Consider the following 17,287-nt stretch of genomic DNA (forward strand, 5'->3'; position numbering starts at 1 on the left):
AGGTGTATGATATTTCTGACTTAAACTTTTGTAAAAGAAAGAAACGTTGTTATGTTGACAAAATTTTTGACATGATAGTTTAACTCAATAAATTGCTTTTTGCCATTTTTATCGCGTGAACCTTCCTAATATATATCGTGCAACGTATTTTCATGGCTGACAGGAATTGAACCTGTTTTACATGTTATTACATGTAACCTACCAGGAACCATTGTAATTTTAGTACTTGCCTCCTCAGTGTTTAATTTCATCATAGGAGATTTTCGCCAACGTTAGAATGAATGATATAAAGATTATCGCATGCACTTATGATGATTTATAAAAAACCCGTAAAGTCCTACTATATAATCGTTTTATTTACAAAGCATATTTCATACATGTGAACATTATTGGAACGGTCATAATTAATAGACGTTAGTTCATTCCATAAAACGCAAATTTAATTAACCTTATTCAAATTTATAACCATATTCGTGTTTATTGACGATGGCGTTAGTACCCAGTCGCATACTATACATAAACAATGAGCGAATTCTAAGAATTCCAACTCAATCAATTTTATTGTGTGAGAAGTATTCAAAAAAAAACCTTTCCGCCAATGCTCTGCTTATATTTCCGGCTTTAGCCATGATCCAAATAACAACCTGGATAGACAAAATGTACACCGTTAGCAAAAGCGTGCCATTGGAATTGCAAAAACGCACAATCACAATCTGTTGCTTATACCTCTGGTACACACACTTCAAAAATATACTGCTCGCGCTGTTCCAGGAGAATAATTTCCTCCAGAAGCATATTGTCATCATTTTCGATACTTGTTTTAACAAATCTCTTTACATAATCTTTCTAAAGTTTTAAAATTTAAAAAAAAGTATATTCAGTAATATCTGTTCAAACAATATGGTATACTGACTAGACACTGAGGTATACTGTGCAATATAAGAGGCGAGAGCATATATAAAACATACTAGTTTCTACACACTGAATTATTATAGTAGTTTCAGTTCTATATTTGAAACTGCGTAGTGCTATATTCAAATATTAGGTTACTGTAAACGAAATACTAACTTATAATTTAAAATCAAAGAAACATTTATACTTACGGTATTTACATCTCTAAATATTCCCAAACCAGTATTTTGTTTCAAAAGATTATCAGCATTCGTATTACCAGCCAAACTTTGAATAAATAATGTCACTCTCCTACTCTTCACCTCTTTTTTCGCCAGACTACGCAAGAACAACTGAAGGAAATTTTTTAAAAGTGGTAATTTTTGTTGAGTTTTTATGACTTCTGTGTCAGAATCATTTGACTTATATAGCCACAGAGAAACCGTGACAAGAAAAGTTAACAAATACGGTTGATTCAAATAAGAATACAAGATTTCGAACAATTTGATAAAACTGATGAAGGAAGATACAGTATAGTCTCCTAACATTTGTATTTTTAAAACTTCTTTTTAAACTAATCTATTTTACCATTTTTGTTTCAGTCATTTTAGTTTCTACCAATTATCACTGTCAAATGTTAGAAAGTTAGAACTTTCACAAGTATTTTAATGAAATAAAAAAATTACCTTCAATTCGGAATTAGAGGAACGAACAAAGAATCGTCGAAGCTTCGTTGGTTCATCAAAATCGTTAGCCCTATAAAATTAAAAAAATTACAGTATGTATTATATTTTGGACATCTTGTCAAGAGCAATTTTTTGCGGTTGCTCATACTTCATTCCGACCAATGACAGTCTAAAAAAAGGTACAGGCACAAAAGGGCGAAAAAGATGGCGACATAAACATATGTAGTACCAAATACATTCTGGTTGTTTCATACAACCGCAGAACCAATGTGCTGGCAAACTCCTCTTTGTAATATGGTATACACAGCTTTCATGATACCAGAACAAGCACTGTTCACACAAAATCCATCTCTCGTCAGCAGCACTGTCTAGGTTATGTGCGAATTGGCATTTCATTGTCGCTGCACAAGCTGTTTTAAAATTCTCGGAAAAGGTATTTATATCTGCAAAATAATGAAATATAATTGTGGGTAAGACACGTTAAAGTTCCATTGAAAGCAAAGTCTATTATATAACCATTTTGGAAGTATATAAAAAACTATACAGAAGCTTGGCTATCAAACATGACTAAAGGGGCACTAACAGTCACAATTATACCTCAATTAAAGTGTTGATAAATGTTTTAAGAATCCCAATTGCAGTGATACGCTGAGGCTACCTTCATACGGGACCGGATGAATTCGAGACCGTGCTCGAATTCGTCCAGTTCAGGTGTTCACACGGTGAAAACGGATGAAAATTTAACCGGTTCTACGTGTTCACACGATGAAACCGGACGAATTCGAGCACGGTCATGAATTCTTCCGGTCCCGTGTGAACGTAGTCTGATAGATGATAACAACACAACTGAAATGGAACAATTTTAGCTTACAGCATATAAACAACATTAATTATATAAATTTCTTACGTTCGTCAGTTTCACATCTCAACATCGGAACAATGTGATTAATCGTTCCACCAGATAGCTGGCACCAGAGCAGATGAATTGATTCGGTCGACCCATTTGGAGGACATATCTCTGTGTTATAGAGTTCATATCCTGGCGCAGAGCAATGCTGGCAAATGGTGGTTTTAAGTAAGCCAGCCAAAAGCACAATTTGGAGATATCCTATTATTATAATAAAAAACCATAACACCATATTATCTGAACGCTTTCAACATAATTGCCTCCGCTGAGCCAGTCGGAAATTGTTTTTAAATTTTCCCAGGAAATGATACAATGTGGTACAAGTTAGTATGTGTTCCACGTTAAACAAACTCGGTTGCATATTAAAAACCTTACTACTGCAACTTACCAGAGTAACGACCATCCACAGAGGTTTTCATTATCTCACGCATATAAACATAACTAACTCTATCATTCATAGTCATGTTATCTTTCAAACCGCCATATACATCATCATCTGTTATTAATGACAGAAAGCCATCAACGCGATCTGCATCGGCAAGAAACTGAGGTATAAAATTGAGTAAAAATGATCAAATTGATACAATATTTCATTTTTTAATAATACTGTATACCATATTCATAAATGAAAGCAAGCTTTTCACTCTGTTAATGTTTCAAAATGGTTGGTATACAGCTGCCAAAACCAGTTAAACCACAGTTACACTGTACCTGCTTGATGTAAAAGTGCTCATTTACACAGCCATGGACGATACACCAGAGTTTTAACCATTGATGTAGAGACTCAGACTGGTTATCACTTATAGATACTGACACTGACCGAAACAGACAATTCCCATCTCCACAAACCCCTAATGGTTCCCAACCTGAGCGGAGCATATCATCCGGAACTTGGCATCTAACACTGTTTGGAAACAGATTTCAACAATTTTACAGAACAAAATGCAACAAAAACAAGTAAGATGCAGATTTTAAAATTTATTCAACAGCAGCAATTCCGACATGAATAGCGAAAATGGTATCACAACAGCACTTTTTCGACGGAACCTTTTTGCAGACGTAAATAAGATTTTGGTGAAGAAATATTTTCTGCTCACGTATATATAGTTTAACTCACAACACATAAGTAACGCACTATCTCTTGACTTTGAAACTGCTTTTAAAGACATTTAATGCCTAAAACTAAAAATGGAATGTTTTGCCATATCTGCTATTCACGACGACACTCTTTTGCTGCCGTGAAAAAATTCTTTTTTTCAATTTTTAGAGACTCTACCTGTATAAAACCCCACAAAACATGCAATAACACAACGCAACGCAACATCAAAAGGCCCCAAATAGAACAGCACAGCATAACTGAATATAAGTAAAACAAATTCACGTACCTGATCTCAATATCTGGAATAGTCACATGACAAACAGATGGCTTCGACTTTGTACGTAGCGGAGAAAATTGAACCAGTTCCTCCATTGTCTCGCTAAGGTTCTTGAGTAACGCCCAGTCCTGATCTGCACACACATCTCCAATGAAATGCATTACTCTCTCCAAGTTCGCCGAGTTTGGTGACAAATTTTCCTTGATAAAAGAAATTTAAAAAGGCTCACGATATCTCAAGGCCTAATTAGAAAATGCAGTACTTAAATCAAGGTACTATATGTCATCCATTGCTTAAAATATTGTCTGTATTTTCAATCGAATGCAGTTCTTACAACTAATGCAGCAAATGCTCTTTCTGACCATGATCACTCATACTTTGTCTGTAGTCCTGGCTTTTTCGTAGCCGAGTGGAATTATGGGAAACAGGTTGTGGGACAATAGCAACAATTTCCGCATCAGAACTACCCTCTTCATCATGACTCAAATCCTGTTCATCACCAACCTTATTACCAGCATCATCACTCTCATCCCTACCCAAATTTCTAGCATCACCTGCTAAATTTTTACCATTCCTATCCATATTTACACCATCATCATCACCATCTTCATTTTCACCACCATGTCCCCAGTTTGCATCATCTCTACCCAAATCTCTAGCATCATCACTCAGATCTTCACCACCATCTATATTTACATCACCACCTAAATTATACCCATCAACATCATCACCATCATTGTCATCACCATCATCACTATCATCATCAACAAATGCATTGTGCTTGCCAATATGTGCAGCAATGATCCTCTCCAACATATCCACGGTAGGCCTGTTTCTGCCATTGCTTGGATCACGAAACAATAAACTTGATGGCCACCATTCTGGTTTGTGATCCTCATCACCCCAATGTGGTTGTTTGGTTCCTTAATAATTTTAAAACTAGAATAACTGTTTGTTGATAATGATTAATTCATGCATTTATTGTATGTATCATTCTGGTATTACACTTAAAGATGATCACCATTACCATTATTGGTAACTAGGGAAATTACTAGCTTTCTTTTTCCATGAGCATTCAATTGTTTCCAGTCTTTTGGTATCTTGACTTTCACATTCATATGTTCATAATTTTCTATTGTAAAATAGATACTATTTATAATAATACCAAATAGCAACATGTAACCAAAACTCTTTATAGTGCCCCCAATTAGCTACTCAAGCTAAACACATTGACACTTTAATAAAGTATTCATTCATTCATTCATTCATTCACTCTGTCTCAATTGTTACAGCAACATGTAAATGGTGAAAAACAATAACAAAATTGACAGTCACATGTAACATAACTGGGGTCCAAATGTCAAATTATAAATATTTAGGCTTATTTATTTATTACACTAATTTAGACCAATTTAAAATGTTACGATTATAGGTAAAAGAGTGCACCTAATACTTCATTGCCTATTGAAGGTCATTAATTTGCACAGAATAGCAATGTTCATTAACTTACAGTGCAATAAATCATTTCATTGATCATTTATTGTGGCATATGAGCAGCTTGGTGGACAGTACATACCTGTTGAAGAACTGTTTGGTCCAACTGAGTGGGAAGCAAATATGGCTGCAACAAATGCCTGTTTCACAGCAGGGTTTTCAGCAAATTCCCTTAACTCACGAGGCCCTAAAAAAAGTGAAACATATACACTAATATTATAAAAACCAGCTGACATGCAGTTGGAGCAGGTGACAGTTTTGACAACCGTTCATGCTAACATTAAAGGTGCAGAGAAGCAGCTATGTAACATATACATAAACATGTTTACATTCTGTGACTATAGTACTATATATACTATCTAGCCAGAAGGAGTACAACATGAGACTATGTAGCACCTTGTGGTTACATTCCCCCTCCCTATGATGAATAAAAGGATCTGGGATTAAAAAAAGTAAAATTCAAAGTAGGGTGCATCAGGGCTTAATCCAAATGTGTTAATAAAACTATACTACATATAATCAATATTAGTTAATCAATATTAGAGGAGCAGGAATTGGTCTATTTTTTAAAAAACTCAACTCTGACTTTACATGGTCACTTTAAAATTAGCTGCTATAGCTTTAAACTAGTTGTGCTGGCTATATATATATATATGCCTACATTCACGAGTCTCTTGATAATTGTTAATACAATGACAGTGCTAGAATATAATTTTATATTCTAGTATAAAACAAAATATACTTTACCTGAATAATATATCTCCCCATTTAACCATGTTAATGCCACTGTTGGACACTTGGTCAATTCATACCAATCTTGAATCTTAAATGTAATAAATGCTAGTAATCATGAACAACATACAACTGTAATACTGAATTGACGGCTCTATTATTTTTCACAATAAAATGAATAATCCCCTACCTTTGTCTGGAGGCTTTTTGCGTTACGAAGGTCAAACCTTCGTCTATATCTTGGATCCTTAGCCTTCGATTTCTCTTTGTATCGTCTTCTTAATGGCACCTATTAAATAATGAAATACACACGTTCCTATACCTCAAGAATTTACATATAAATTGCTTTATACAATAAAATTTGCATACTTCATCTACGTCCATTTCGTTGTTCATTTGCATATCACTGATATCAGGCTCCTCCATATTGTCAGCCATAATCACTTTCTGAGCCCACTGGCCTTGTTGTTTGCGTTTACGCACGCCGTGGTTATTTTTGTGGTTAGTGACACTTTTTTTGATACTATAATACCTCCTCATCCAAGCCATTTTATTGCACTAATAACAAATTTAACCCTCTATTAAGGGTATGCAAATAAAAATATTGCTGCATTTTACAACCGTGTTAAATCAAAACATGCCGTGCAATTCACGCGTGGACAAGATGGCTGGACCATTACAGGGGGGGAATAACTTTCCACGCAGATGGACGAGCGCTTGCGTGACAACTTAAATCATCTTGATACAGCAGCATCGTAGAAAAAGAAAAACAAGAAAATCATTATTTTGTTTTGTCCGAACAGTTTATTTAGGCCGTTTTCCCTTTAGACTACCTAATGTTGAACAACTTAACTTCAATAATTTGGGTATTAACTCTGTTGTCACGCAAGCGCTCGTCCATCTGCGTGGGAAGTTATTTTCCCCCCTGTAATGGTCCAGCCATCTTGTCCACGCGTGAATTGCACGGCATGTTTTGATGACAAAATGGCGTCGAATTTGGACAAAGTTAGGGTTTTATCCTATCGATGGTTAAACTTCTACAATCCGCATGAAAACTACTCAAACTGGGTTTGAAATCCTCTTGTTGCTATTATGTCATAACTGACCTGGTTATTTGGAGGGATTTTAATGGCTTTCGTGGAACAATAGCGGGACAAAGTGGCGATTTCGGCGAACTTCGTCAATTTGCAGGAAGTAGGTAAATTTCATATTATTATTTTGGTCACAAAATATCAACTATTTTACACCAAAACTAAAATAGTTTAAATTTGGGCATCAATATACATGCAGTATGCGAAAAACTGATAGATATTATGCATTCCTAATTGTCTGAGCTTTCATTGGTTTATAAATACAGAGAGAGCAATGTGTATATTTTTGGAATTTTGGACAATACATTATCAGATCCTAGGCCTCGGCAAATACCATTTAGGCACTCTGGGGACTTGTAAGCGATTTTATTTGAGGCAGGCCTGCACAGTATTTTAAACAAAATTAATCGGGGTAATAATAGTTACTGGTGATATTGTTTAATTAAAGATTTTTATGTCTGTTTATTCCAAGATATAGAAGTAAATAGAAGACCCATATCCAAAAAAAATCTATGGAAAACATGTTTTTGTGTTTGGAACATGGAATAATAACCTGGGTGTGGTTCTCCATAGAGTATGTGATGCAAAAAGATAGATAAATGTATGGGCTTTCTACTGATATATAACTTGTACAGGGTTTTTGCATTGCACTGAAGTATTCTGCCTTAATAATGAAGTGTGCAGACTTTGCAAACTTTCTTAACATTCAATTGGAACCCAAATGGTTAATGAAAATTGTTACTATTCTAGACTAATGTCTTTGTAGGTATTATTGTTAATTTATATAGGGATTTTGATATCAACTTATGCGAAGATATAGAAGTAAATTATATATTTTCTGGCCCTATAAGCCTAAAGCCCTGGTCAAACGAGTATGAGAGTTGATGAGAGTTGTTGAAAAGCGAAAGTTGACCAGATGTTACCGCGCGCGTTGCAGGAACTATTTTGTACCATTTTGTATTTATTTTGTACTATTTTTCTGAGTCTGTTACCACAAAATACAAACTGCAAACTATTTTTTAACTCTTATCAACTCTCATGACTTATCAAACGCGCCCGAACTCTAATCAAATTTTGAACAGTTCATAGTGTACTTAAGCCCCGTTTACGGCACCAGTAGCCGCGCCGAATTAAATATTAAGTATTGCTTTTTCACCATGAGATATTCTTGTCTGATATCTGTACTACTATAAAACTTGCTTTCTTTCTTGTATTCTATTCTGTTCCAATCCACCTCTTTCCATTACTTTACATTACATGACCTTACATCGCATTACCACCTTACGTTGCATTATGTTACATTACATTAGATTATGTAACATTACGTTACATTACGTTACATTGTGTTACATTACATTACATTGTATTTTATTTTATTTTACAATGTGTTTAATTTTATTTTATTTTACAATGTATTTTATTTTATTTTATTTCATTTTATTTTAGGCTCGAAAGGAGCAATGAACATGGAAATTTGAGGTTCCGGAGAAGCTTCATATGTGAACTGAGGAACATTTACATCTTCTTCCAAATGCATAAGTGTCCATGGCTAACTGGCCTGATTCAAAAATTTCTTTCCATTACAACTTTTCAAGATACTGAGGAACTGAACAAGTTTAAATTAACAGAGATATCCATGGCTAATATTCGACTTTCTGACTGGATACTTTAATTTTTTGAGGTCAGAAGCTTCATATGTCAACTAAGGAACATCCTGTTTCTACCAAAAATTACCAAGAACATTTACATCTCCTTCCAAATGCATAAGTGTCCATGGCTAACTGGCCTGATTCGAAAAATTCTTTCCATTACAACTTTTCAAGATACTGAGGAACTGAACAAGATTGAATTAACAGAGATATCCATGGCTAGTATTCTGACTGGATACTTTACTTTTTGAGGTCAGTGGCTGAAGTAATATGAAGGAAATACATAGAAATAAATTAAGTAAAAAAATCAAATGTAATGATGAAGAAATACATATTATAAATAAAAAATATTAAAATGTAGTAATTTAAAAATACATATTATAAATTATATATATATATATAAATAAATATATTAATAATAACATATATAATATTGTGTACATACAGAAACCCAATATATCCCAAACCACCTTTGCCTTTCTTTTTCACCATGAGATCGTACTTACTACTGTAAAACTCGCTTTCTTTCTTGTATTCTATTCTATTTTAATCCTCACCAGCACATTCCATTACTTTACATTACATTACCTTACATCACATTACCTTACCTTACATTACCTTGCGTTGCGTTACGTTACATTAGATTACGTTACGTTACGTTACATTACGTTAAGTTACATTACATTGTATTTTATTTTATTTTTTTATTTTACATTGTATTTTTTTTATTTTATTATATTTTGTTATATTATATTATATTATATACGAGCCTTCCATGACTTGTTTCTCTAAAGGTTTATTTGCCTGCTTAGAAAATAGCGGACAATTATATATTTTATTATATTATATTATATTATATTTTATTATATAAAGTGTAGTGCTTTATAGGGTTTTCGAGCACTGATAAAACTGATAACTTCACATGTGAGATTATGATAATTTCACATAGAATTACTGTCATGTAATTCCTCCCCAGTCCCCTGGTAGAGATATGTCTTTGAGTTAGAGAATGGAAAAGTATTTCGATGATTTGAGGTTGAAATGAGCTTACTGCTGTTCTTTAAACACGCCCCCGACGAGTGACGATCATCATACGATCCATCACGATGTTCTTTACTTGAACAGAACACGATGTTTGTGAGTAAGAATTACTCATCATATAAATATGGCCTAATTTTTAAGCTTTCATACGTATTTTAAAATATACATGCTGCTATTGTTATGTTTCTATTTATGTTTTCAAGAGTTCTAGTTGAATTTCTACCGATTTTGAACTTTGACATTGTGACTTAATAATTTGTTTCAATTAGCCTTTCTCTTCTTTTGAGATCTTACTTCTCGGTCTCTTTGGACTTGCATACACTTTTGACGAACTTAACGAATTTTAAGTAATTTGATTTGTTTCAATTAGCCTTTCTCTTCTTTTGAGATCTTACTTCTCGGTCTCTTTGGACTTGCATACACTTTTGACGAACTTAACGAATTTTAAGTAATTTGATTTGTTTCAATTAACCTTCTCTTCTTTTGAGATCTCACTTCTCGGTCTCTTTGGACTTGCATACACTTTTGACGAACTTAACGAATTTTAAGTTGCAAATTATAATTATATTATATTATTATATTATATTATATTAAGAACTTACTGACTGAGAGTGAGGTCTATACGGTAAATATCAACTCTATATTGTAAATATAATTTATTTATTTTCAAATTTATTATTTTCCGTTTAAGACTGTAATCCGTTTTACAGTTTATATTTCGTCGGTTTTTGCCGTGAGTTTTGCGTTGTTTCACAGGGCAATAAGAATTGCGTATTGCCCGTGGGCAATACGGGAAAATTCGGACCGTCTGCAGCCAATCAAATTTCAGAATTAACAAAAACAAACGCTTGCCATTAGATATTATACTATATTAAGAACTTGCTGAGCGATAGCGAGGTCAATAGACAAAGACAGAGGTTTGATATTTACCGTAAAGACCGAACAGTCTAAGTTAGTAAGTTTTTTATTATATGGAATAATTCATGCATATATGTAACGATTAACTTTTTATGAGTAATTTTAATGATAAATCTCATCTGGGCACATGACACCGAAACATCGGCCTAAAAGGAAAAAACACTATTTTGTAGAATATAAATTTATTATTTTTATTTCAAATTCAATTTTTCCGTTTAAGAATTTAATCGGTATTTCAGTTTAAATTTAGTCGGTTTTTGCCGTGAGTTTTGCCTTGTTTTCAAAGGGCAATAAGAATTGCGCATTGCCCGTTGGCAATACGGAAATATCCGGACCTGTCAGTAGCCAATCAAATTGTACAATTAACCAAAACAAACGTTTGCCATATAATAATATATTACACATTATATTATATTATATTATTCAGGTTAGAGACTGTTGTGAGTGTTTGCTTACAAATAAACCCCACGCGCCGACCATACAATGTACGAGAATTTTGAATTCTTCGCAAGTTTTTTACTATTTACAAGAAATGAATTATGTTCTTACCACTACATTATCATACAAAATATCCCGACCTGTCATTTCTCACATCGCGTAAGCTTTTTCCCACAGAAACTACACAAGGCAGCGCATTAAATATCGTATAAAACAAATTTTTCATCTCAAACAATTTACGTAAAAATTGTACATAAAAAATTCCATTCTTCTTGATTTTATAAATTTTGCTGACGACTGCAAAAAAACCCTCGACTGTCCGATGGATATTACGATGAAAAAGCAATGATAATTTTGGCGAATAATGATATAATTTTAGTTTGTTAGCCAAGATATCAATTGGATTTATGATCAGTAGGTCTTACAAGCAAGCGATAACGAGAAATGGTAGGTAAAGCCGAGCAGGCATTTAGTAGTTTTCATCAAGATGATAAAATAACACGAGTTAGCTTTAAATTGGTTATTTTATATTCGTACTTTTATGCCAGGATTAAATAATAGTGTGAGAACTGTTTTAAAAGTTATTTTACAAACGGTACCCCGCAGTTTCTTGAAGTTTTCGATGTGCATTTTGAACAAGATATCAAGCATCTAAATGTTGGCTACAAGACTGGAATTTTAATAATATACTGATCTTCCAGGAACATACGGAAAGCCAAAGGCTACCCAAATTCATCAAAATCCCGTTTTACAGAAACATTTCTACAAACACTGTCACAATGCATCTATAAATTAACATTATGAAACGAAACACATGTACTTCTGGGCTACCTAGAGCCAAACATTTAGATGTTTAATATCGCTGTTTAAATCGAGGTTGCAGGAAGCCACACTTTGTTGCTCGCTGTGTTTTTGTATATTCATAGCGTGTTAACGTTGTTGTCAAATTACTTCATGTTTGGCTCGTTTGTACGATTTTTATTATGCACTAGTTTTGAAGGATCGAAAACTCACTCGTTCGCCACGCTCACTCGTTCGTGCATAAAGATCGTACGTACTCGCCAACCATGAAGCAATCTCTATATATTATATCATTGTTATATATTATATTTTTACGTTATATGTTATTAATAATAATTATTATTATTATTACTTTATAATATAAACGTAGTTGCTACAATTTATTAGTTGTCTGAGTTGCATGTATGAATTGACGAAAGTTGAAGACAATGAAAGTTAAATATTCTAGCTGTAAAATACTTGTTGTTGTTTTCTTACTTAACAGCCAGTTGTTTAGGAACGACGAAGATTTAAATTTCTAAATCCACCTCTAAACACATTTTTATTGCTTTTAATACGAAATGACAATTTTTAAAACAATTTACAAAACTAAAGATTCAATATATGGACATCTTAAATTTTATGAAATAAAGATTTTATTTGTAAATATCAAAATTTTGAAACATAACTATTTATGTTTATAATATTACTATTTTTATTAAAATTACATTATTAAATTATATTATTGTTATTGTTATATTCTTATGATATTATTTTTTCATGTTTTCTCACTTATTATTTCTATACTATAAAGTCAGTTTGGGCGTGGCCAAAAGTGCGGATAGAGGTTTCTCGCAGGTGTTTCGACGGATTTTATGCGAAACTTGGGTAGGGTACTTAGGGCGTGGCTTTTTCTTATTTTTCTTGTTTTAGTGCTTTAACTATTCAAAAATTAATAAAGTTTCTTCATTGTTAGTGTGTACGAGTATCAAGTAGCCGGTTAAAAACATATGAAAATCAAGTTCCCCAGTGAATAACTATCTCCCGTAATTGCAAAAAAGTATTAAATTAAGCCACAGCATTTGTAAGTGTGAATAAACAAGCGAAAAAAAAAAAAGTAAAATATTCCTTATTATTGTAACCATTTATAGAAAGAGATTATTGTCATACAATAGACATCTTGAGCTGTACGAAGCCATGCAACGAATGTATAGAGCGCCGTCCACCACGCAGAAAAGTGTTTTTTCAACCTACCAAAAAACGCTGGGGAAGGCAATAAAATTACTTTTAATTGTTTGCTTTGGAGCTAAGCAAAGAAAAATCTCAATTTAAGAGTACTAAGGTTTAATCCGGGCTATACTGATCAATGGGCAATTTTAAAATGACTGTCCGATGGATAGCGCTCTATTGCAAGTTGTAGACTTTTCAGTGTTGCTTCGGAGTGATTGTGAATTGGTTTAAATCCGGTCCTTATCGTTTCTATTTGGTCATAAATTTTGCTGACGACTGCAAAAAAACGACTGTCCGATGGATATCAACTATGATATCAATGATGGAAAGCAATGATAATCTTGGCAAGTAATGAGATCATTTTAGTTTGTTAGGCAAGATATCAATTGGATTCATGATCAGTAGGCCTTTCAAGCAAACGATGACGAGAAATTGTAGGTAAAGCCGTGCAGGCATTTAGAAGTATTCAGCAAGATGATAAAATACACGAGTTAGCTTTAACATTGGTTTATTTTATATTCGTACTCTTATGCCAGATTAAATAGTAGTGTTAGAACTGTTTTTAAAGCTATTTTACAGCGGTTCCCCGAAGTTTCTTGAAGTTTTTAATGCACATTTTGAACAAAGATATCAAGCATCTAAATGTTTGGCTAGAAGACTGGAATTTAATAATATATCTTCCAGGGAACATACGGAGAGCCAAAGGCTATCCAAACTCATCAAATCCCGCGTTTTACAAAAACTTTTCTACAAACACTGTCACAAATGCATCTATAAATTAACATTATGAAACGATACACATGTACTTCTGGGCTACCTAGAGCCAAACATTTAGATGTTTAATATTCGCTGTTACTATACCTATGTTCCTATTAGTTAACTGTCCACATTAAATCAGCGCGAGGATGACTTATTTTCCCCTCTTTTCCAACACCCACGAACAAAGTCTTTTACGTGCTTCCAATCACGCTCCACTTCTTTGTTACTCTCCAAGAATGCAACACACTCGTCTTTCTTGGGAGATGTTTATCCCGTATGTGCTTTGAAAACACCGCAAACACCGCATTTTTTTCTTTGTTGTCCATGGTTTTCTCTCAGTCCGTTTTCGTGTACCTAATTGAAAGAAGTGCATCCGATTATTTAGCAATGCATTCGGCAACCACCTGTAAGTATTTTGTTTGTCACAGTTTTACTACAATAGTTTATGATCGAAAAAAAAAAGAAAGATCATAGTAAAATATCTCTTCTTAATTATTATACACCTCGTGGGTATTGTCGTTCCTGATTGGTAGGAAAACGCCGGTTTATTCACAATATTCTGAATTTACTACGTAATTTCAGCTGCTGACATGCTCAGCCGTCCAATATATATTTTTTGAATCGAACTTGCATACAAAAAAACCAATTATTGGACTCTCTCGTGTCTAAACTAGAAACCGAAAAGACGTGTTTTGGGGGTTATATTTGAACTTACTTGAAGGTGCACATGGTTTGCGTTCTGGTTGTTGCAGTTGCCGCATTCGATGATAAACAACTTGCTGTAAATGATCAGGTTAAAACAAGGTCGTTCATCAAAGTGGTGTAAGACTAATTAATATAAATTATTGAAACAGGATAATACAATATACAGCTAATAATGCACTTACCATCATTCTCAAAAGGCGTTTGTTTTGCGTTTTCTTCAAATTCTATTGGGAGAAAATACAATTTAAAAACAAGACTTATTTACCTCCACGAATTACAAATACTGAAAAAAGTTGCTATAAAAAGTCAACATATAGTGATTTTCAAGTTTTAGTAAATTAAAAACTATTTTCCTTACCTGACAACCGAATTTCACGAGGATTCTTCCTTTGAAATGATGTGCTCGGCCTTCATCGACAGCCATGAGTAAATTGCCGACAACGGCCAACTCTAATGTTGTATCAGGTAGTCGGTAATAGTCCTTGTGCACGTGAATATCATGGCCAAGATGTCTCGCGAGCCAGCCCATTTCACTTTCGCCCATGTTACCAGTTGACTAATGGTTTGCAACATACTTTCGCAGATTCGTTGAGGTAATCAGGCGAGGCTCCTTTAACTTTAGTTGGCCACATACCCGCGTAATGACGTCGTGGCCTCTCAACGACTTTTTTGATTTTCCGTTGTTTACCGCAAAGACAAACGGGTTGTCTTTCCCTACTCCTCCCTCACTTCTCGTTTTATTGAGAGCAAGGATTCCTTTCTTTACGTCATCGGTAATTATGACAGGAACTTTTCGTCTCCTTTTCCCCACAATCTCCACCATATCAAATCTGAGAATACAAAAAGGTGTTCTGTCATATTGAGATGCTACAAATTTAATGTTTATGAGGCCGTCTCTTGTCTCAACTAAGAACAATTGATTTGATTTTAATGTTAGGAAACTGAATCAATCCTGCATGATATGGCAATAGTTAAATTGGTTGAAAATCGTTTTGCAAAATAATCATTCAAATCTGAGAAATCTAACCCTCTATATAGGTTATGTGCCAAGAACGAGGTTGATATGATACTTGAGGCTGATCAACCGCACTGATCGATCATCGATCTGTGAAGTAACTGATATTCGAATATCTTCCTTATAACATAGGCATCGTGCTAAGTTAATAAGAAGTTATGTTTATAACCGTTTACACAGCTCCCGTTCGCTGCTTGAAAGCGACTCCAAAATTTCTTTATTATGAGCATTGTTCCAATTCGGGCGTTGCTCGAAGTGCTAAGCTGCATTTGAGCAGCCTCACCACCTGCAGAAAGATAAAAATATTTCTGTATGAGAATACATTAGCCGCTATGTTGGCAGCTATCATGACATACATAGTTCAACAATATTGCGTCATTGGATTCCAACTGAGAGGAATAAAATTGTGAAGAATGAAATGATAACTTATGTGTCTCAGCTATTTTCTATTTCACTACAAAAAATATGCTTCACTCAATATTTCACTTTAAAATATGCGTTATGAATTTTAGATGAATTTGCGTTTCTTCTAACCTAAAAGATTGCCCGTTTAGAACGAAGATAATACCGACGAAGATCTTTGGCTCGAAAACGAATCACAGTACTTTGAACTTACAAACTAAGATTAACTATTGAAATACTCTTATGAATGTTTGGTTTCGAAAGCCTGCAAGACCTCTAATGAACAGGATTTAACTTAATTGACCTTTCAATCACCACGCTAAGATATACACTTTCAGGAATACAAGTAATTACCTCTTCGCTTATTAAACATGATAAGCCTTGTAAGGCACACCTCCGCCAGCTTTCTCCATCTCTCGACGGTGACTTCCTCATTTACTTTCTTTGTCAATTCAGCGATTTTTTCTATCACGTGTTTTCGTATGCCAACAGATCCTCCGTAATTGGAAGAAGTTGAGGAGCGTTATGTTTCTTTACGCAAGGTGGTCAAGCGCGGCCTGGATATCTTGTCATGCCACTCCGCGTCATACAACTGGGGCAAATCGTCTATCTCCGCTTTCTTTCCAGAATTTGCTCTCTTAGTGCTTTGCAACGAATTATCACTGCCGCCTTTTCAACTCGTATCCGCAGTGCACCGATGTTGCCGGAGCTTTAAATCTTTTTTGCGACGTGGTTCCATCGTTCTCCTCGTACCCTCCAACTTTTCTGGCGCATTCCACCAGAGTGTCGAAATGCCGCGGCCTCAACAAATCTTCCAGGGAGGCCTCCGTGTTCCCCAACAACTTTCTCCCTTCGATCAGAGCCCTCCCAAGAAGTCTCATTTTCTGCGACACTTCACTTGCCTTTTCCGCTCCCCTCTTTTTCAATCATGTTGCTTCCCAGTGTTAGGATGGTGGGATCACCTCGCACGGCAGTGCTTACGACGTCGTAAGACATGATCTTAAGAACCTTTTCCGAGAGCATTTTGCTGCACCCGCTTGGAAGCTTTCCTGCAGCCAGCAGGAAACGTCCTTCGTGTTTCATACATCTGGACGTTTCTTTTCTCTCGTCTTCTTCCCTAAACGGGCATTTTGGGGCGTGTCGCCAAAGCTCATCCCCAAGAAAAAACCCATG

The 17,287-nt window shown here is 34.6% G+C and overlaps 3 protein-coding genes across 3 annotated transcripts; all 3 read right to left on the minus strand.

Moving 5' to 3' along the window:
* Positions 1-548: 548 nt before the first annotated feature.
* Positions 549-4,021, minus strand: LOC114544645. Its single transcript, XM_028563225.1, has 9 exons — positions 3,870-4,021; positions 3,196-3,388; positions 2,873-3,029; positions 2,485-2,685; positions 1,807-2,020; positions 1,578-1,647; positions 1,104-1,244; positions 727-846; positions 549-644 (listed from the first exon to the last, which is right to left on the minus strand). The coding sequence occupies exons 1-9, from the start codon at positions 4,019-4,021 to the stop codon at positions 549-551; spliced, it is 1,344 nt and encodes a 447-aa protein (XP_028419026.1).
* A 175-nt stretch (positions 4,022-4,196) lies between these two features.
* Positions 4,197-6,524, minus strand: LOC114544643. Its single transcript, XM_028563223.1, has 6 exons — positions 6,456-6,524; positions 6,277-6,375; positions 6,102-6,177; positions 5,437-5,541; positions 4,888-4,992; positions 4,197-4,783 (listed from the first exon to the last, which is right to left on the minus strand). The coding sequence occupies exons 1-6, from the start codon at positions 6,522-6,524 to the stop codon at positions 4,197-4,199; spliced, it is 1,041 nt and encodes a 346-aa protein (XP_028419024.1).
* Positions 6,525-14,089: 7,565 nt separating this feature from the next.
* LOC114544644 lies at positions 14,090-16,533 on the minus strand. The gene is made up of 6 exons (XM_028563224.1): positions 16,469-16,533; positions 15,882-15,998; positions 15,056-15,527; positions 14,880-14,921; positions 14,708-14,771; positions 14,090-14,346 (listed from the first exon to the last, which is right to left on the minus strand). The coding sequence occupies exons 3-6, from the start codon at positions 15,239-15,241 to the stop codon at positions 14,216-14,218; spliced, it is 423 nt and encodes a 140-aa protein (XP_028419025.1). The 5' UTR covers positions 15,242-15,527; positions 15,882-15,998; positions 16,469-16,533; the 3' UTR covers positions 14,090-14,215.
* Positions 16,534-17,287: the final 754 nt, after the last annotated feature.

Source organism: Dendronephthya gigantea, unplaced genomic scaffold, assembly GCF_004324835.1.
Source record: "Dendronephthya gigantea isolate DGI-Jeju-01 unplaced genomic scaffold, DenGig_1.0 000891F, whole genome shotgun sequence".
Lineage (NCBI taxonomy): Eukaryota > Metazoa > Cnidaria > Anthozoa > Malacalcyonacea > Nephtheidae > Dendronephthya > Dendronephthya gigantea.